Raw genomic sequence first — 22,787 nt, 5'->3', positions numbered from 1 at the left:
ATATAACAATAGGTGATTGACTGGTTGGATTGGTCAACTCTCCCTCTACCTAAGTGGATTGGTTAGCTCTCCTTGTCTATCCATTTATCAGAGTGGTATGGAAGAATAAATCACGCTGTGCCCATAAAACACACATCTTTCACCCTTCTAGCCCACCCTTGTATCCTATTTACCTCCTTCTCTCAGATCTCGCCTCTCAGATCTCGCACATGTGTGTCTGCGCCGCTTCACTACAGTCCTCAACAGCGAGATCTGAGAGTAAGTAACAGGATAGGGCGTATCACTCGGCATCAATGACACCGGGCGTATAAGACGGCCCCTGACATTTCAGAAGATTTTCAAGGGTTAAAAAATAGTTTTATACGCCAGTATATACAGTAGTTAAAATTTTTAAGACATGACTTTTAACTGCTAGTGCCCTCTTTCTCACAAAAGGGTAAGATTTGAGAACTGGGGCTTTCTGAGAGGTTATTTTTAGATCTGTGTCTGGATATGGATTTGATTTAACCTATAGTTGATAAACAATGGCATTCCCCACCGAATTGTGGGAAGTTTTTGATCTCAATGGTAAGGCATCTAAAGGGGCCATGTAGTTGAAGCACCCAAGTAAACAATAATATGTACAGTATAACAATATAATGTGATTGTAACTGCATTTATTTGTCCATTGCATTTGAATTCTCACCCATGTAACTGTGTACGAAGATGGAAAATGTTTACCTTTATTGCTTCCCCTTCTCACTTCTCACAGGGGTAAAAACAAGTTGGAGGAGTCAAGGATACAGCTGTGGTGTTTATTTTTTATGAGGCACAACAACATGTCCTCTCAAGTAATTTGTATGGTTATGTTACCAATGACTATCAGTCTGCATGCAGCTCAGCTATGGGCCTCCTCTTCATCCATTGCAACTCTATAATAATACTGCACAAGTGTCTCAAGTGCTGAATGATTTTACTTGACCATAGCATGATCATGCAAGACTGGCAAACCTACCCTGTTCTGTGAATCTGCCTCGATACAGGTTAGGCAGTTGCCACTCTCCATGGTGCTGAGATGTTCAAGAACAGCATGTTGCTTTAACCATGTTCCATCAACTGTCCAGTTGATGCTGCTGTAAACAGGCTGCATGGAATCAGTGGTTACAGGTGCCACTCTACTCAAACAATGTGCATGCCATGATCTGCGGGCAGACTAACTATATGGAGTGCAGGAAAGTCAAAATGCAGAGGGATCTTGCATCATTTTTCAAAAAGTTATGTATTTTTGTATTTTTTAACTTTTTCTATATCCAACAAAAATTAAAAATAACTACACCGTAATATTAAAATAAAGACAAAGCATATAAGTTATATTTGGATCTGAAAAATTATGCATGAACCCTACCTGCATTTGGTGATGATCTAATTACTATGAAGGTATTTAGCTGGATTGCTTGTATTCAACCGACAATCTGTTGTATTTTTTTTACTTGGCTTTAATTTCATTTGCATAACCTTTACTTATTAGAAGGCATTTTTATTCCCTCAAGTAGTAGTTCTAAATAAGAAGTTCAGAGGTTTTCACTTATCTGAAGTGGCAGTTTCTTACCTCTGTAGACATTCACACAAACACGTGGACAACATAAAGACTTTTTATTGGATGATGAGCTATAAACCAATCAAGACCTTACTGCTGCAAAGCAGCAATGGTGACCATTTTACCTAGAGGTTGACTTTGATTCCCATAACATATCAAACTAGCACATCCAAGTGCAGGTAAGTATTACATAATTAAAGGAAGGTGACCAAGTTGGTGCATCAAGTGGACCACATGAGGCCCATTACACTTAACAGCAGAAGTGCTGATTCAATGACCTTTCACCAACCCTTGAGATCTGTAAACTTGAATATCCTTATAGCAAATAATCTTTAATACATTCAAAACTGGTCTGCAAGATCATAATCATGTCCTTTAATCATCTCCAACGCAGGAGAAAAACTGCCCCAATTTGTTTAGGGCCAGTTTCCACTAGGAGCCACGACCATTTCTGATTCTGCCACAGCTCTGGTTCTGCTGTGCAGCAGCAACCCAAATCACTAAGCTGTGCCATGCATGGCTATAGTGATTCAGCTGCCTGCTGCAGAAATCTGTAGCACGCCATCCAGGTTCTCTCTGTAGTGCAATCTGGATGGTAAGCCATTGACAAGATAGGCAGTGATTCTCCGCCCCTCTTGTATGCAGGGAAATGCTGCAGATTCAGCCCAGATTCGGGCTCCGTGGAAAAAGACCCTAGTCCAAATCCATTTCAGGAGACGAATCCAGAGTATCGACATCAAAAATTTTAAGGCATGCACCCGTAAATGTTTCTTCTGACTAAAGTACTTAGATGTCCATTTGACTGTTCTGTAAAGAGCAAACAAATGGAACTAAAGGACACATAACACAGGCCTGCAGAATTCAATGACTTGAAATTGTCATCAATATTTCAGCTGTTCCTTTTTGTTTTTTGGTGTGCTGAATTAAATAATAGCATCCATTTTGGTCCCATCATGTCATGTTTTCCTACAAAACACAAGGCAAAAATCAAGAAAAAAAATGTTCCAGTCACTGACTGTCCCACTCACATAATAAACATAGACATTTGATGTATCCTTCTTGCTGTCCTAGAAGCAAAGACAAGGCATTTAAATGTCTGCATATAGTCCACTTACCATCCTTGTATTTCAACTTTGAGATAAAGCAAGGCCTTTTGAATTAGGATGATACCATTTATCGGTTAGCCTAAAAGAATTAGTCGTAATCTTTCGGCTATTCAGCCTTCCTGTATCTTTGAGAGAATCTCATCCCACTCTTACAAGTGTACTGAATGGCCAATGGGTATTGAGGCAGACTTATTGTCATAGTGCATACAATAAATAATAATAATAGTGAAGCAATAACTTTAGGCTTGGATTTAAGGAGCCAATGACTAGCCTTTATTCCTCCCTTTCAAATTGCACATATTCATTAGCTCAGGAACATCATTGCAGTACATCAATTCACCGTCTAGAGAACAGAATGAAACAAAATCTTCCTCTTAGTTCCTGTACCATGAAAAGAAGGTACTTATTATTATTATTATTATTATTAAATTATAAAGCACCAACATATTCCATGGCGCTGTACAAAGTAGGAAAATGACACTGTACCACCAACACTACATGCTGAAGCCAGCCTGGCATGTACCATTTATGCTCAATCCATTTATGCTCAAAAATACAATTCCTCGGAAAGCGGTGACCATCCCAACTAGAGAGAGAGAGAGAGAGAGATGAATCTACCTGGCTATCTGGGGTTCTCTTTGGACAACTGTTGAACACAAAAGGCAAGGCCATGCCTGGCTACAAATCCTTAAGCAGTGGCTGGATGGTATAATGGTTAAGGGCTCTGCCTCTGACACAGGAGACTTTGTCGAACGCCTTTGGCGAACGCGAACTACCGAAGTTCGCCAGGAACCGTTCGCCGGCGAACCGTTCGGGACATCTCTACTGAATACTCTTATCTGCCGCTGTTTAGCACTGAACAAGTGGGTAGGGTAAGGGGATTCACTGGCTTGTGAGTCATGTTGCCGTTCACGTGATTCTGATACTTCCTCCTTCGGGTTTGGAAGCAGGCAGCATTGCAGTCACATGAAACACAACATGACTCGAAGGCCAGTGAACGCCTGCTGACCCTATCTGCTTGTTCGGTGCTGAACAGCGGCGGAAGGGATTATTTGGGTGTTTTGAACATTTGAAAATAGTGTTGGTGTTCAAATTTATCATAGCTGATTTAACCTCCTCCCGACCGCGTCACGCCGATGGGCGTGGCCGCGGCGGCAGCCCCAGGACCAGCTAACGCCGATTGGAGTAAAGTCCTGGGGCAGCAGTTTGCAGGAGATCACGCACACGCTGCGCGTGCACCTCCTGCCTGGTGGGCGGAGCGGAGCTCCGCCTTCAGGCTCGGAAGACTGTTACACAGCTAAACCGCCGTGTATTTACATGTACAGCTCTGCAATCAGCAGCAGCACTGTACTGGGGACAGCCGTGTGACACGTCTGTCCCCCTGGGGCACATGAGAGCGATCATCTCTCATAGGCAGAAGCCTATGACAGCCGATCGCCATTATTGGCTGGCTGGGGGGTGGAAGGGATCAAAGAAAAAAAAATAAGAAGAAAATAGTAAAAAAAAATAAAAAAAAATACTAACTTAAATATTTATTTTTAAAAAAATAAACAAAGGGGGGCAGTCAGACCCCACCAACAGAAAGCTCACTGAGTTGTGTGGCCCTGCAGCTTGGCCTTAAAGCTGCAGTGTCCATTTTAACAATAAAAGGCCTGGTCTTTAGGGAGGTTAAGCACTGCAGTCCTCAAGAGGTTAAACATCTGAATACTGCCATCTGCCTCATCACCGAACAAACGGATAGGGTCAGGAAGAGTTCACTGTCTTGTAAATCACGTTGAATTTCACGTGATTTCGATACTTCCGCCTTCTGGTTCGGATAGAGGAAGCATTGGAGTCATGTATAACATGATGTAACTCGCAAGCCAGTGAATGCCTTCTGACTATCCACTTGTTTGGTGCTGATCAGCAACAGACAGGAGTATTTGAGTGTTTTGAATCGAACACCAGAATGGCTGTCTTTGTGATTAGTGCCATCAGGAATGCAGAGATCCTTTTTGGAACTTGATGAAGGTGGCACAGAAATATGAGAATCATATTATGAAATATGAATCATATGAAATATGACAATCATGAGGCACATAGTATAGGCTGTGTCTGCCTACTCCTCCTCCTTGCTGCTGGGGACATTTCACCTAAACCTGGACCCCCACTACCCCCTGCTAATAACACTATTTGCAACAAATCAGATTCCCTTCCCTCTTACCGTAACCTTATTAATATTCCACTCCTTCCCCCTACTCCCCCTCCTATCTCGGCTGCCCTCTGGAATGCCCGCTCAGTCTGTAACAAACTGCCCTTTACCAATGATCTTTTAATTTCCAATGCTTTCACATTCTTTGGGATCACTGAAACCTGGCTGACCTTTCTGACACAGTCTCACCTGCCGGCTGCCGCCCTCTCCTATGGAGGTTTCCACTTTAGCCACACTCCTAGAAGTGGGAATAAACATGGTGGTGGTGTGGGCATTCTCCTCTCAGATAAATGCTCCTTCAAGCCTCTCACTCCTATTCATTCTCTCTCCCTGCCATCCTTTGAAGTCCATGCAGTCCGACTATACTCTCCCTCGAACCTCCAAATTGCAGTTATTGACCGCCCTCCAGGTCCTGCTTTTGTTTTCTTAGATCATTTCTCTGCCTGGCTTCCCCAGTTCCTATCCTCTAACATCCCTACCATCATCATGAGTGATTTTAACATTCCTATTGACACCTATTGTCTCCAAAAAACTTCTGTCACTCACTTCCTCCTATGGCTTGTCTCAGTGGTCCTCTACCTCAACCCACACTGATGGCCATACGCTTGAACTCGTATTCACTCGTCTATGTTCTGTCACTGACTTTACTAATGATCCACTACCACTCTCTGACCATAGCCTACTTAACTTCTCTCTCTCCTCCTCTTTTCCTACCACCCTGGCACAAGCGCTCACATACTCGAAGAAACTATCGCAATCTAGACATTCAAACTGTCTCTGATGCCCTGGCACCTCTCCTCACACAATTCTTCACTGACCCAGACTCGGCTGAAAAAAGACACTAGAACAGCTCCATGACAAAAGTCATGGATGACCTTGTCCCCTAGCACTAGGCTAGCTACATGATTTAAAAAATAAATAAATAAAAAGTGCTGTGCTGCCCCCTTGCCGCAAGAATTGGACCGGCAAGGGGGTTAAAACTCCAGCAAGCAAAAAAAAAAAAAAAAACTATTGAGAAATTTTGATAGTTCTTTTTATAGTTACTTTGTGGTATTTTTTCAATTGCATAGTGCTGAAAATTATTTTAACGAGAAGATTAAAAATTATGTCTTAGCTATATAAGTCAGGTGAAAAAGTGAATTGCACATGGGCCAAGATGAGAAAGGAAAGTGAGCAGTGGTAGACTGCATGAAACATGAGCAAATTGTGACTTTTTTTGACTTTAAAGAGAACCCGAGGTGTGTTTAAAGAATATTATCTGCATACAGAGGCTGGATCTGCCTATACAGCCCAGCCTCTGTTGCTATCCCAAACCCCACTAAGATCCACCTGCACACTGCAATCCCTCATAAATCACAGCCGTGCTGTGAGGCTGTGTTTACATCTGTAGTGTCAGTCTCAGCTGCTCCCCTGCCTCCTGCATAGCTCCGGTCCCTGCCCCCGTCCCTTCCCTCCAATCAGCAGGGAGGGAAGGGATGCAGACGGGGACTGGAGTTCTGCAGGAGGCGGGGAGAGCAGCAGACTGACACTATAGAGATATACACAGCCAGCTCTGACAAGCTGTTTGTCAGCAGCGTGGCTGTGATTTATGAGGGATTGCAGAGTGCAGGGGGACCTTAGGGGGGTTTCGGATAGCAACCGAGGCTGGGCTGTATAGGCAGATCCAGCCTCTGTATGCAGATAATATTCTTCAAACCCACCTCGGGTTCTCTTTAACACTGCCTTTTCCTGTAGCTATACATCCTTTGTCTTGTTTATTGCTCTTTCATGACTCCTGCTGGTAGAAAAAGAAACAATTCACTCATTTTTGGCTAGGAATATTTTGAATACTTTGCGGCCCATAGACAATTCATTTTTTTCTACAGAGTTTTCTCCTACGTGATACATTTACATCCTGTTAATAAAATGCCTTGTGTAAACCACCAACAAGCAAGAAAATACTCAGAATAATTTTGATAGCACTTTTCACCTTCTTTTTGGTATTTTTTTCAATTGCAAAAATGCTGAAAAGCTATTTTAAAGTGGACCTGTACTCTTACACAGGATAGAAGGAAAGAAGAGAGAAGGAAATGCACCCTGTATGTATTTAGAGAGTTTAGCCTGTATAATTCCCCTTCATCTGTGACTAATCACAACTGTAATTTGATATCTCAGCTGTGGCAGCTGGCTGCCTTGGCAGAAAGCTAATTTATAAACACAAGACGTTAACCCTATGTCTGCTTCCATGAAAGCAGGAAGTAGACACATTGCAAATGTATTGCAGGAGTTCTGTAAGCTGTAACAAAGAAATGGTATTCTTTAAATGTTATTATGTTATTGTTTATGTTTTAGAGCAGTGAGGAAGTGCTGAGTTCAGGTCAGAAGATGACAAATTATTTCCTAGGGGAACTTCAGCCTAAACAAACATACTGTCTTCAAGTTACATTAGTTATGTTAATTAGAATAGATAGGTAATATAATCTCTTACCCACATTGTTTTAAAAGAACAGGCAAATGTTTGGGATTTATGGGGGCTGCAATCTTTGTCATGGGGGCAGCCAGAGCAGGAGACACAGTTCTAACTGTCCTGTGTGCTGATTACCCCTCCCAAATTCAAAATATTAAAAAAAAAAATTGCACCAAAACAGCAGAGAGAACAACAACATCAGAAATCCCATCATGCTTTGCACAGCACCAGAGGAAAAAAGCCTGAGCGGTTTTCTTCTGTGCAGCTAAAAATGAGGCTTGTATAATAGAAACAAAGTTCTGATGCTGTGAAATTGTTAAAGAAACACCAAGTCTTTTCAGTTCTGCTGAGTAGATTTTTAGTCCGGAGGTTCACTTTAAGCTAGTTGCATATGGGCCAGTGAAAGTAAAGTATGGACTGTCAGGGAATAATAACAGATGGTCAAGTTGAATATGAGGTGAGGCCATGCTCTCCTCTTACGTTGTGACCCCTCCTGTCCCCAAAAAGTCCCTGAGCGGGCCCTGGGGGGGGCAGATTTTTTTTTCTTTTTGCAGGGGGGCAAGTTACGCCCCTGCCTACATGACTGGAAAAATGGGTGCCAGTTTTAGGTTCAGCATCCCCAAAAAACAGAAGCAACTGTGAAAATGTAGGAAAATGTTCTTTCTTTGCAGGCCTGGGTAATCTGGCACTGATATAAATCAAACAAACAAACAAACAAAAAGAAACCCAACTGTTGGATAGATGCAGACGGGTTCAGTGAATCATTAGCTTCTCAGCTTCTCAGCCCCTGTACAACAACAACATCACAAAGGCTGAGTGAGCCTGAGTGAACTTTTGACCTTTATAAAATCGTGAATATCTCAAAAACGATAAAATATATAAATATGATTTTTGCAGCACAAATGAGCACATGCACAACACTACCCACCCATTCCAGTTTCATGTCTGTAGGTTGTTGTATGGGGGCTGGGTGATGGTATTGTTTTGGAAAATAATAATTATTATTATCTTCAAAATGAAAGCAGCACTCATCTTAATTATTGCATCACAAATGGGCACAAACGTTGCAACAACAACCAAACATGATGGAATTTTTATTTGCGCTGATTGTAGCGGGGCCAGCTTTACGCAGCCCTGTATATCAGGTAATACCAAATAAGATTATTTTAGTTGATGGCCGTTCTGCAGCCCTGCTGGGTGAGTAGCTTGCACTGTGCTTGCAGCAATGTGGAGAATATAACAATGGAATGGAAAGCTCCAATTTTGGAGATACAATCTTGTTCAGGAATTGTAAAATCAAAGCTGCATTGTGATTGGATGGCCAAGAGCAGTCACTAAACTCAGGGTAGATCACTAGCTTAGAATCACATGGACAACTGATTCCATGAACTTTGCACTCTTTTTATTGAAAAAGAGAGTGCAAAGACTACACAAACTATTGCGTTTCAAATAAAACAGAAGACTGGCATTCAAAACCTCACTATTAAGTTTACAAGCTTGAACATTAATACATTGGCATATATTTTTACTCTTTAAGAATATGTAGATACACGAGGACATGCTCAGAAAGGACAAATATGTCGACCTCTGCTCTCTGCCCAATGCTAGTGTTGCCAGATTGCCAATCTGGGCATGGCATTGCAGCATAAAAGCACCAGTTACCCAAATGCAGCTTTGGTTTACTGCCATCTAAAACCATAAATGCCTTATTGTTGGCAGTTGTTTTTTTTTATCACACTGGATTCCTTACTGAATAGTAATACATGAGACCAGTATGAACAATGACATAGTAATATAACCCACAGCAATCAGTCAGATATCATCTGTCGGCAACTTTATGGTCTGTGCGTCACTTAAGCACTGGTATGTGGCTGGTTGACCTGGGTTTCTGCCCTTGGAAGTATGTTGATCAGTTAAGGGAATTTTTTTAATTGTATGTCATTGTTGGGCTTCTTTGCAGAAAGTAAAATGTTCCAGCTCTTCAGAAGGCAGCACGATAGACATCAGACCACCAGGGATGGAAAGAGAAGTTGACTATTATGGTTATGACTATGAGGAGACACTGGAACCAGAGCCATGCTTTACAGATGGTATGCTTACGTTCTGTTGCCAATGTATCTCCAAGTATTTTACAGCACTGTATTTAGTTTGAAAAGAAAACATACATATTGTGCAGATAAAACCAAACATAAAGGGGTACTTACCTCTGCAGTAAGGAGTGGTTTATTGTATCTTCAAGTTGTATTTGTTTCTTATCCATTGGTCACAGATGGCAATGATCTTTTTCCGGGGCTGCAAAGAGCTTTTTATCGTGACCTGGCCCGACATTTATCAGCACCATCCTCCACCTTCGCTAACCATTCATCATTGCACTATAACTTTCACAAAAAAGAAAAGAGAAATTGCAAACGCAGAAAGGTGCATGCAAAAAATGGCATGCTTTTTCCACAACAACCCTCCTTCAGGAAATATCTGTTTATGATACTACTGTACATAATATACACTTCACATTTACAAAACTCCTTAAAAAACAGCACATAGTGCAGACATTGGCCTCAATTCACTAAGCTTATCTCCTGTCTTTAATAACATTTCTAGAGTGATCACCATGGTGATGAGGCATGTCGTATTCAGGAAACATTTTACCTCAGGCAAACCTAAAGTGAACTCTTCTGTCTTTAAGTTAACTCTTCAATCCTTAAAATAACTCCAGCATTCTAAAGTTAAAGACAGGCAGGCTGTTAATTAACTGCGTGTGAAAATAACTACAGAGGAGGTAACTTAACTACAGAGGAGGTAACTTAAGGAATGAAGAGATAAGATAACTCTCTCACTGTGTGGTGGCAAGTTTTCTTTTGCCCTATTATCTCCAGCATGATCTTAGTGAATTAAGGCCTTTCCCTAATGTGTCCAAAGGGTAAACAAACCTGGCTGTATGAAGAACACACTGCAGCATCCACCTAAACAGGCCTACGGCTCCAGGCCTGGAAGCCGGTGCCAGACTCCTGCAGGTACACCACTCTAGCTGTAAACTAAGCTATTCACAAAAAGAAGGCACACACAATTGATGTTTCAAGTAAACTGTATTACAATCATACAGTTACAGTGCATGCAGAGCACACAACATGTTTCGGCCGTAGCCCTTCGTCAGGTGAGCCACACTTTGCACACATGACACATTTATACCCCACCCACAGGAAGTCACATGAGACACTTCAGAATCGCATGACATGCAAAATAAACAAACAATAGCAACTCAAGAATGTATAACAAAATATAACAGTATCCAACCAGGGGAACTACACGTACGTGTCTACCCCAGGGTGCAGATGTGAGCCGCCTCAGAAAACTGGTAACAGGATTATACAGTATATGAATGTGGATGGTGTAATCCACTGAAGATTATTGTCCGATTGTTCAAATCGATGAGAAAACTAAATATTTGTGACTATGGGGTGAGCACTACTTTCCTGGGGTAGACACATATGTGTAGTTCCCTTCCGCTTTGTGAATAAAGAAACCTGGCTGTCTACTTGTCAGCGCAGACCCAGTTCTTCAAGTCGTGTCCAGTTAACTTATCTGTATGTTTTTGGGATGTGGGCGGAAACCCGCACATACAGTACACTTGGAGAACATACAGACTCTGCAGGTAATGCCCTGGCTGGCATTTGATGCGTGTAGTGATGATCATCATGTGCTAATTATAATTTCATGAAAGTCTGCATAATTTTTGTGATTACGCAAAATTTCACATAATTTTTCATGGCTAACAATTTTTCCATAACGATCGTAATTTCGACCATGCCCACATTTTCATAATTACGATAATTTTTTTTGAATTTCGAAAAATGTCAGGATTATGAGTATTTTGTAAATTAATTTTAATGTGAAACATGAAATTACAATTTTCGCGTTACCTGTAAATTTCTTGTTTTACGGTAAATAACACGTAGAAAATTAAGAAATTAAACATGAAATTGTGATTTAATAACGAAATAAGGGCCTGGACACACTGCTGCGCTTTTAAAATAACATGGGTTTTTTAATTGCAAGGTATTTTGAAAAACCATGAAAATCGCGGAGACCCACTGGTGCGATGCGATTTTTTTATTTCCATGAAGGCTTTTAAAAATCACATGTGATTAAAAGAAAAACGCAGCGCAAGCGCAGCAGTGTGTACAGGCCCTTACAACAGGAAGTTATGAACTACAAACTTTCTGATAATTACGAATTACAATATTGTTTTTGCAAATTTCATGTTGTAATTACGAAAACAAGAATTCGGGTTCATCACTGGTAAGAGCAGTATCCACCACACCACTGTGCTGCCCAATAATATGAAAATGGGTGAAAATAAAAGACTAAAGGTGTGCAGCTTAATGAGAGGAGCGCGAGTTATGCGCACGCTACATGCGACAGTGCAGCGTAGCGCGCACTGCTAACTTACTCGCGCTCCTTCTAAGTAACGGCTGCTCCACTGAACCCGCCCTGAGCCCCGGCAGGTCCAGTGGCTTTAATGGACGTGATTCCCATCTTTGATTGGCCCAATAGACTGCCTGTGCGCACTACCACGCATAGAGTGCGCATAACTCACACTCCTTTCATTAACCACTTAAGGACCAGGGGTGTTTTGCAGGATCTGTGCTGCGTGGGCTCTCCAGCCCCCAGCACAGATCGGGAATAAGGCAGCGCGACCAGACTTCCCTCCTTTTTTCCCCCACTACGGGGATGACCTGCTGGGGGGGGTCTCTGATAGGCTTCAGCCTATCACACGGTGGCGATCCCCAGCCAATCAGAGGCCGGGGATCACCGATCTCCTTTACGGTGCTGCTGCGCAGCAGCGCCGTATTGATGTAAACAGCGGGGATTTCTTCCCCGCGTGTTTACAATTAGCCTTGCGAGCCGCAATCAGAGTCTCGCAGGCTGTTCACGGAGACGGCCATTTCCATGTAAAACCACAAACGACCAGTCGCCGCCTATCGGCGTTAGCTGGTCATTAAGTGCTGCATTGCTTTAGCGGCACAGCTTAAAGAATCAACCCCAAAATTGGAAATGCAAAAGTGGCTACACAATACATCTCTGATGTATTTCCTTTTTAGTTATTTTTGATAGTTGACCTTTAGTTACTTTATTCCTTTTCTGCTTAATAAATCAGTCTCAGCGTGTTCTTTTTAGGTATAGAGTTTTATATAGAGATGCATATTTCTGAAAACAGTTAATCAAATGAAAAGGTGCAGAAGGTTTCTCTGTTCTGATGGTGGACTTTACATAGTGATGGAGCCTCTTGTTAGCGTACTTTATTGATGACTTGCCAATTCCGTTTCTCCCATCCCCAGGCTGTGTGGAGAAATTTGCATGTTGCCGTATTAACATCGAAGAAGGGAGAGGAAAAAGCTGGTGGAACCTCAGGAAAACCTGCTACCTTATTGTAGAGCACAGCTGGTTTGAATCATTTATAATCCTCATGATTCTACTTAGCAGCGGGGCTCTGGTGAGTACAACCCACTCTGTTCTTCGCCTTGCCAACTTAATCAGACTTATTTAATTCTCTTTTGTTGTGTGGCTTTTCAAACAACGGTGAGCAGGAAGATTATGATTGTGCGGTTAACTCTTTCCTCTATGAAAACTTTCAAAGGAATGTGTAGTGTATCTGTGTTTTTCTTTTTAGGGAGATATATATTTTACTTTTTTATTGTCTTTGGACCAAAAAGTTGAAATATTCTGAAAGTGTCCATACATCAGGCGACTTGGTGGCTGATCGACCATACAATTTGATTATTATATTTAAATCGGATGCCGCCAAGAGCATGGCTGATCGAGGATGTGACCAATTTTGGGCCGTAATTGGTCCCATGTATTGATTGGATGCGTACGTACAAAAAGGGCATCGGGGAAAAAAGGGCACTGGGTGTAAACGATAATATTGTTTTGTATTTAGTGTACAAATAATGTTTTACAAATCTATAAATCATTAAATAATGTGTATGAAATCGGCAATAGTGAAAACGTTAATCTTCTCTGTTTCAAAAGTGATACTTTTAATTATGTTTGTTAAAAAAACGATAATATATGTTTAATCGTTATAATTGTATATTATTGTGATTAACCTTCATTTATGGTTTCTTCTTATAATACATTCGGAAAATATTGTTTATAACGATGATATAAATATAACTATGTTTGTAATAAGTGCTGTAAAACATTAGTAAGTTTTACTAAAACTATACCTAACCCTACTCTCACACAGAACCCTCCCTGTACCTATCCCTAACCCCTAGACCCCCCTGGTGGTGCCTAAACCTAAGACCCCCCTGGTGGTGCCTAAACCTAAGACCTCCCTGGTGGTGCCTAAACCTAAGACCCCCCCTGGTGGTGCCTAAACCTAACACCCCCTGGTGGTGCCTAAACCTAACACCCCCCTGGTGGTGCCTAAACCTAACACCCCCCTGTTGGTGCCTAAACCTAAGACCCCCTGGTGGTGCCTAAACCTAAGGCCCCCCTGGTGGTGCCTAAACCTAAGACCCCCCTGGTGGTGCCTAAACCTAAAACCTCCCTGGTGGTGCCTAAACCTAAGACCCCCCTAGTGGTGCTTAAACCTAAGACCCCCCTGGTGGTGCCTAAACCTAAGACCCCCCTAGTGGTGCCTAAACCTAAGACCCCCCTGGTGGTGCCTAAAGCTAAGACCCCCCTAGTGGTGCTTAAACCTAAGACCCCCCTGGTGGTGCCTATGCCTAATCCTAACCACCCCCCTTAGTGATTGCTTTGTGGATAATAATGCTTTACAAATAGTGACTGTAAAAAATATATTGCAATTTAAAGTTACGTACTGATCGCTTTATTTTGTGAATAATGTTTTACAAAAGTAAGGGATAAAATGTTAAATAATGTTTTAGTTAAATAGGTTTAGTATTTTTATAAACGTTATTCGTTACAGCTGCATTTTCTAAACGTAAATCACCACAAGCACAGTTATAAAACATTAAAAATCTCCGGGCGCCGTTTGTAAAACGTTATTTATCTCCGGCGCCCTTTTTTCCTGTTCGGCGCCCATTAAACGATATTTATTATGGGAGTGAATGGCCTTTTTGTCCACTAGCTGCCTGCGCCCTTTTTTCCCAGGCCCTGATTGGACATGCTGTAGGATGTCGGGCCAACGTGATCAATCGGATGCATGTCAGTAACATGATGGAAATCCTTAGCCACTGTCAACTCTAATATTTTATGTCCCCCCAGTGCTCCATGCTGTTATACTTTAGCTGTTCAGCCACCAGCTAGTGTCTGCCGCTGTGTCCGCCAACAGATCTCTTTCTGGTCAGATTTGATACAAAGAGAGATCTGTCTCTTGGTCGATTTTGCCCATCATAGCTAGATGTATGGCCATCTAAAAATATTTTTTTAATTGCATACATATTATTACAAATAAACATCTACGATATAATCCAGAACTATGGTTTAGGATACCATTGTTATGCAGATGACACACAACTGTATCTGTCCTTCAAGCCTGGCACCCAAGACCCATCAGCATCCATAAATGCGTGTCTAGTGGATTTACAAAATTGGATGAACACCAGCTGGCTGAGGCTGAACTCTGACAAAACAGAGGTGTTGGTGGTAGGTGGTCCACACATGATGGATAAAGTTCAAAACGCTCACCACCTCAAACTAGCAATTGGGGGAGATACTGTGCAGTATAAAGACTCTGTGCGAAACCTTGGGGTGATCCTGGATGGAAATCTAAAACTCAGACAGCAGGTATCAGCTGTCGTCAAGTCTTCCTTCTTCCATCTAAGAAATATAGCGAAAATAAAACACCTTATCCCAGCTGAAGACCTACCTGCCCTGGTTCACGCATTTGTATCCTCCCGCCTAGACTACTGCAACGCCCTGTTAATCGGATCTACAGATAAGGTTCTGCGCCCCTTACAGCTAGTACAGAATGCTGCAGCCAGACTCCTAGCCAATGCCCCCCGCAGCTCACACATCACCCCAGTACTGCAAACTCTTCACTGGTTGCCAGTAAAATGGAGAATCAATTTTAAGATCTGCCTGCTGACATTCAAGGCTCTACACCACATGGGACCCAAATACATAGCGGATCTATTGGAACTTTATGCCCCTCCACGCACCCTCCGCTCTGCCAACAAGATGAAGCTGGTTATTCCCAGGATACACTTAACATTTGGTGCTCGGGCCTTTTCCTATGCAGCCCCTACTCTATGGAACTCACTTCCACAATCAGTACGAGAGGCTCCTTCTCTGGACAGCTTTAAAAAAAGGCTAAAAACTCACCTCTTTTCCCTAGCCTTTGAGACTGCATAATGCAGGGTCACAGCGCTTTGAGTCCCCAGGGAGAAAAGCGCTATATAAATATTATTGTTATTGTTATTGTTGCGAGAGGCTCCTTCTCTGGACAGCTTTAAAAAAAGGCTAAAAACTCACCTCTTTTCCCTAGCCTTTGAGACCGCATAATGCAGGGTCACAGCGCTTTGAATCCCCAGGGAGAAACACGCTATAAAAATATTATTGTTATTGTTGTTATCTAAAGTCTTATGTATCCTGGTGGCTGATATTATAGCACTTTTTTGGCAATCAGAAGATGGCCATGTTTATAAAAGTTAAAACAACCACCACTTTCCTACTTTGTTAAAGGACACCTGACTTACCAGCTTCTTCCTGCCCCAGTAGTCTTGTAGGTTAATCGCTGTCCTCCTGGTCCTCTTCCTTAATTCACTGTGAGGTCCTGGCAGCAAGTGCAAGGCTTAGCCTCCTTGCTCCCATGCCCAGGAGCATTCTGCGCATGTGCAGTTAGGAAACTTAACCTACTATGCATGAGCAGAATGCTTCCAGCCATGGAAGCGTGATCAAGGATGTGTGCCACCGGGCGAGCACACTTTACTGGGCTGCACAGCAGATCAAGGAAGAGGACCGGGAGGACAACGAGGGACCTAGAAGTTCTGGGTAAATAAAAGAACACTTTATTTTTAACTTGGGTATCCTTTAATATGGCACCAGCACGCAGGCTTACAAATCCATGAGAAAGCAAGCCAACATTTCATTGCCACTAGGACTCCCTTGGTCTGCCTTGAACTCCAGCTAATAAGAGTGGGGGAGAATGTACCTGAGTTTTGCAGAGGCGGTAGCGGTTGCAGTGGTTGGGTGCTGGAGTTTGGGGAATTCTGGGTAGTTTTGTGCCAGAGAAGCAGCATCTACGAGGTAGTGACAGAGGTGTTCAGCAACATTGAGCCTTGATTCAATGTACACAACTGCACCACTAAGGAAGACTTGCCTACATAGAAATTGAACTGTGAGGAACAATAAGGAGTCTGGATAGTGGCGGTAGGTAGAGGAAAGGCTAGTGTTGTGGGGGAGGGATAGTGTTAGGTGTACATGGGGGGATTAGTGTTAGATGTAAGTGTGTGTGTGTGTGTGGGGGGGGGGTAGTGTTGGGCGTAGGTGGGGGAAGGTTTACGTGAGATTAGGTTAGGGAAAGTGATAGTAGTTCTACTATTTTAGGGTAGGTGATAGTAGAATATTGATAATGTTACCAATATTCTACTATTGTCTGCTTCCAGCATCTAAATTAACATGTGCCTCAACTCAATATACGCACCCTGGCGGCCTTTCCTCTTAAGTATTGCAGACACACTGTTGTACTTGCTTTCCCCCAATAACTAGTAGAAGCATCATGTAATCCTAATCTCCCATAACAGGGTAGCCCTGCCCTCTACCTCGTAACTAGCGCAGTCACAATTTCCCTTCCCCATAAACAGTACAGGCTTTATGTTATTGTATTACTCACAGGTTACTAAGGGGAAACCATATCCCATCACTGGGGAAGAGGGGGGTGTCTTAGGGTTAGGCACTACCAGGGGGTCTAAGGGTTAGACATCGGTAGACGGAGGGCTTTGTGTGAGAGAGTAGGGTTAGGTGTAGTTGTGGTAAAATATTAGTAATATTTACCAATGTTTTAATATTCTTATTACGTCTATAACTATATTTTTGTTTTCATTGTTTTAGATGATATTCTGTGATTGTATTACTGTTATTTTAACATATTTATTATTCTATGTCAGATAAAGATGAAGAAACAATACAGATATTATTATATGCAATATCTTAAAATGTCAGCTATACCCCGCGTCCATTTTTCCTGGCGCCCTTATTTGATGTATGCCCCATATCAGTGCTGGTCGTAATGAAAAAATCTACGCTTACGGATCATTACGCATAATTTTATGCTATTACACATTACGCAATTACGGTTACGGCGTAGGAAATTATCTATGGTACATCACTATAATTACGCGTAAACTTACGCAGTTACGCATACGGATACCGTAATGTAGGCGCTTACACTACGATGTTACGCATAGTGCCGTAATACCCATTAACGCGTATTTTTTGACGCATACGGACGATATGTATGCAATAGCCATCAATGTGACAGTTATTGCGTACATATTATTCGTATGCGTCAAAACGTACGCTTATACTGAAGGGCGGGAGAAGATACTATTGGTTGCTTAGGATGTTGACTGACTGGCTACTCTTACAAAAGGGGAGTTTTTACGTTAGTAGTTACGCGTAAAATTACGCGTAAGTGTTCGTAAAATTACGCATACCTAGCAATTACGGTAGACAGTGTAATTACGATACCACTTTACTGCTTACGCGTAAATAATTACGCGTAAGACCGTAAGTTACGCGTAGCGCTTACGCGTAAATTTACATTGAATTACGATGCGTAATTACGCTCATGCGTAATTTCGGCCCAGCACTACCCCATATCATTCCCCTTCTACACACAAACACCCACCCACCCAACAACACCCACACCCAAACACACAATCATACACACACACACACACACACACACACACACACAGCTACAGCGGGCCCCAAACTCTCCACAAGCCTCATGTGATAGCACTGCTTGTACTACCCTGTGCTAAATATCAAACACTTAATCCTAAACAACCACCATAATCGGATGTCCATGCAATATTCATCGGTATTTTGAATCTTCAGTTGTTTTGGGGGCAAGTCAGGATGCCTAAAGCTGAAAACATTAGTATTGCACAAGTTTGGTACTTCTATTCCTGGTGATTATCCACCAAGACACTATAAATGCATCTGTAGCGAGACAGACTGGATCGCTAATGAATGTAACAGGGCCTCTTAGTGGATACCGCCTCCAGTGGCACCCTGCCTTCTAGAATCATGCAGACACCAGTATCAATGCAACATATTTATTACCCACAGACCAACGTGATCTAATGGGGTGAAGTAAGCAATAGAAAATATAGCACTAATCAAACACTTGTTAACTCAGCAAGATCATAACAGTAACAGTAATACGCTTCACACATTCAAAGTGCATAGAAAGTGTATGTCCAAGGTAGCCACCTCCTGCGCCCCTCCAGTGTCACTCTAAACAAGTGTACACTAGACTGGCACAGAATGCACCGCAGCAAAGGGACAAGCTTAATAAACTGCAATCAACACACGGTAGTAACCTCTTGCGCCCCTCCAGTGTCACTTTAAAGGAGTGCACACTACACTGGCGAAAGACGCACAACCATAGCAAAGAAACAAACTTAAGACAATGCAATCAGTAACACAATCTTATTTAACTCCCGACTGGCCAGTGGGCTATAGTGCAGTTCTGCACTCGGGGTACCCCTTTAAGGAATGTTATGTGCACAGTTGGGCGCCTTGTGAAGAAGGTGCAGCAGCAAGAAGACTCCTGATGCACTCAGCAACAACAGCATAGATGCCAGTGATGTCAGAGGGGACAGGTTAACCAGGCTACAGTTCAGAATGGCAGGCTATGGCAAACAGTCCTGACATACACTGTCCACAGTTTGTTGTAAGAGGAGTGGTATGACTCCCAAACCTCTCAGCAAGGTTACTGCCCCTCTATCACTGCAAAGATGGTTCCTACCATGAGGTGCAGGGCCAGTCCCTGATAATGGTCACTCAGCAGGTGCAGAACTCACAGGCAGAAGTTTTGAGGAGATTGAGATTCTTTGTAATCCAGCTAAAATGGTTCCTTCTGAAGTCCACACGGCTTGTACAATCCAGACTCCACCAACCTCACAGGTTCACACAGTTCTGGTCCGGCAGCTGTATCCTTTCACCAAGATCCAGCAGCAAGATTCAGCTCAGGGTGCAGCAATCTGTGTCACAGGATCCCTTCTTCACACTCAGAAAATAAATGGAAGCCAGTCTGATGGATTTAGGCCTGAAGATCCAGTCCCAGTCACTCCAGACCTCACTCCCAGGCTCTAGGCACACCAGCCACACACTCAGCTCCCAGCAGCCTCTGCTCACTCCAGCCTCTCTTCCAGAATTCTCTGCAGTCTTAAAGGAACTATGCCCTCTAAAGGCAGCAGTATATAGCATAACAATAACAGCACATTATATGGTGTTACATTCTCCCCCCACTTGAAAAGCTTGGGTCCTCCCAAGTACGGAAAGTTACACAACTTTTCTTTAATTCACAGACATAGACATACCTAAGTGGTCTGGATATACTGACCATAACTAAATGGAACCCACCAACTAGCACTAGGTACTTTGGCTCCACAGGGAGACAGGGTGCCACCTGAAAGACCTGAGTTCATGGTTTTGGGAACATGGGCGTTGATCTCTCGGTGTGAAGCACATACTCTCTCTTCACTGCAGTTCCCCAATGAGTCATAAGTTAATCTTTTAGGAGCTCTAATTTGTCGAGGCTCCCTTCTCTCCACTGGACTTTCTTGGACATTTTCTTCCTGAACTTCTTGTTCTATTATTGTATGACTTTCTGGTTCTTTATCCTTCAAAATATCTACTGGTAGCAATTCTTCCTCAACTTTGTCTGAAAGAAGAGTACCATCTGTATCACTTTCAGTCACCAGGTCTTCTAGATTGCCTGAAGCATTTTGTTCTAGACTACTCGATGGGACAAACTCGGGCGCTTCTATTCTGAGTTGGCTCTCCTCAGCATCTTTCTCCACTACAAATGGACTAGTCTGTGGCACACTCACATCTTCAGGCCTCAAATCTGGGCCATTCTCAAGAGGACCCCAAACAAATCTTCCTACTGGGGGTGCGTCCCATCCCCACTCTTCATCATCTTCTTCAGTGTTGTGGTCACACTCAGGTGATGCTGCCATGCTCCCCTTCTGTGTGGCTGACCGCTGTGACCTCCTCAACTGACGACCTTGATCATGCTCAGCTGCCACAGGATCAGGCATTCTCACTGCTTGTCCCAGTGGTAACAGGTTATTGCGGTGCCATGACTTCACAGGCCCACTTTGTCCTTCTGGCCGAATCCGATATACAGGAATACCTGGCAGTTGAGAACACACCTCATACACCTGCGAACTCCAGCGATCAGCAAGCTTGTGTTTCCCAGGGATCCCCAGATTTCTTAACAACACACGATCACCTGGCTTTAAATCATGAATCCGGATTCTTTGGTCGTACCTGACCTTATTCTGCTGTCCCCGCCTTTCTGCAGCCTCTTGAGCTTTTTCATAAGCAGTCTTCAGGCTCTTTTGGAGACGCTCCACATATCCCTTGTAAGAGACTGTTGTTGTATCATCACAAGAAGTCCCAAAAACAGTGTCAATTGGCAACCGGGCCTCCCGCCCAAACATCAGAAAGTATGGAGAAAATCCAGTGGCATCATTCTCAGTACTATTGTAGGCATGGACAACAGCAGCAATATGTTTGCTCCATTGAGCCTTCTTCTCACTGGGTAAGGTCCCCAACATATTTAACAATGTTCTGTTGAATCTCTCTGGTTGTGGATCTCCCTGAGGATGATAAGGTGTAGTTCTGGTCTTTTTTACACCCAACAAACTCAGCAACTCGCGTATCAACTTGCTTTCAAAATCTCGACCCTGATCTGAGTGAATGCGTTGCGGGAGGCCATAATGTACGAAGTATCTCTCCACCAGTACCTTTGCTACTGTCATAGCCTTCTGGTCCCTAGTAGGGAAGGCCTGAGCATACCTGGTATAATGGTCGGTGACCACCAAGACATTGGCAAACCCACCCTCATCAGGCTCGATACATAAGAAGTCAATGCACACTAAGTCCATTGGTCCTTGGCTTTGTAGATGTCCCAATGGTGCAGCTCGCACTGGCTGTGTCTTCCGTTGTACGCACCTGGAGCAAGACCGGCAGTAATTCTCCACATCCTGTCTCATACCCGGCCAGTAAAAGCGATCCTGCAACAACTTCAGGGTGCGATCAACACCCAAATGCCCATGATCATCATGAAGGGAGGAACAAACCATGTCCCTGTATTTTTCAGGTAGCAGTAACTGCCATTTCTCTGTGTTCTCAGCAGCTGGTGCTAACCGGTACACCAAACCATTCTTCATTTTCAGATGACTCCACTCTCTAAGCAATAATCCAACCAGTGGATGGTTGATATCTTTTAGGTGGTTTTGGTTATTCTCATGTAGAGCCTTTTTGACACCCCGGCACAGTGTATCTTCAGCTTGATCGTGACGCAGCTCTGACAAACTCAGTGCAGGTAATGAAGTGCTTTTCAATGTCACCATATTGCAGTACCTCTGAGGAATTGCTTCATGTGATAGTCCTAGCTTTTCAGCAGCACAGATCGTCCGAATCTCGCATTGTAGACCTTGGCACATGGCTCTCACACCTGGGGCTGGAACCTCTAGCCACTCATCTTCAGGCTGCAACACATCATGAGGTCTTCTAGAAAGCCCATCTGCATCCTGATTGGCCATACCTGGACGGTACTTGAGACTGAATCTGTAATTAGCAAGGGCCGCCAACCATCGATGTCCTGTAGCATCTAATTTAGCTATGGTCAGCACATAGGTGAGAGGGTTGTTATCAGTCTGTACTTCAAACTCGGCTCCATATAGATACTCATGAAGCTTGTCTACCACAGTCCACTTCAGTGCCAGGAACTCAAGCTTGTGTGCTGGGTAATTCCGCTCTGTTGGTGACAGACTCCTGCTCACAAAGGCTATCGGCTTCAGTCTACTCTCCTGCTCCTGGTACAAAACACCCCCTAGTCCATCTCTGCTGGCATCAATGTGTAAGACATACGGCTTCTGAGGGTCTGCATAAGCTAAAACAGGTGTGTTGGTTAGACAACTTTTAAGCTTCTCAAAGGCAGAGTCACACTCCTCTGTCCATTGCTCAATGACAGACTCTTTTCCTGCACGTTGCAGAACGTTTTTCTTCTGATCTTGTTTAGACCCTGGAGCCTGCACCTTCTCTTTCACTTGGAGCAAATCATTGAGGGGTCTTGCGATCTGTGCAAAGCCTTTGACAAACCTTCGATAGTAAGAACAGAAACCCAAGTATGAACGGAGCTCAGAAACTGTTTTAGGTTTTGGCCAAGTTGTTAGTGCTTCAACCTTTGAAGGATCCGTTGCCACACCATCAGCCGACACTACATGTCCCAGGTAAGTTACAGATGGAAGGCAG

General features: G+C 43.2%; 1 protein-coding gene across 3 annotated transcripts in view; it reads left to right on the top strand.

The window, feature by feature from the left end:
• LOC137525837 (sodium channel protein type 2 subunit alpha-like) overlaps positions 1 to 22,787 on the top strand; it is a 147,342-nt gene that overhangs the window by 82,867 nt on the left and 41,688 nt on the right. For 2 of the 3 annotated variants that reach the window (XM_068247055.1, XM_068247057.1), the window contains 2 exons: positions 9,280 to 9,409; positions 12,656 to 12,810. In XM_068247055.1, the coding sequence (XP_068103156.1) occupies positions 9,280 to 9,409; positions 12,656 to 12,810 (285 nt within the window). Of the gene's footprint in view, positions 1 to 6,939; positions 6,956 to 9,279; positions 9,410 to 12,655; positions 12,811 to 22,787 lie in introns of all 3 variants that reach the window. The other variant, XM_068247056.1, reaches the window with a different exon arrangement.

The sequence above is a fragment of the Hyperolius riggenbachi genome, chromosome 7, assembly GCF_040937935.1.
Source record: "Hyperolius riggenbachi isolate aHypRig1 chromosome 7, aHypRig1.pri, whole genome shotgun sequence".
Classification (NCBI taxonomy): Eukaryota; Metazoa; Chordata; class Amphibia; order Anura; family Hyperoliidae; genus Hyperolius; species Hyperolius riggenbachi.
Note: the sequence above shows the minus strand (reverse complement) of the source record. Positions and strands in the feature narration are given on the sequence as shown.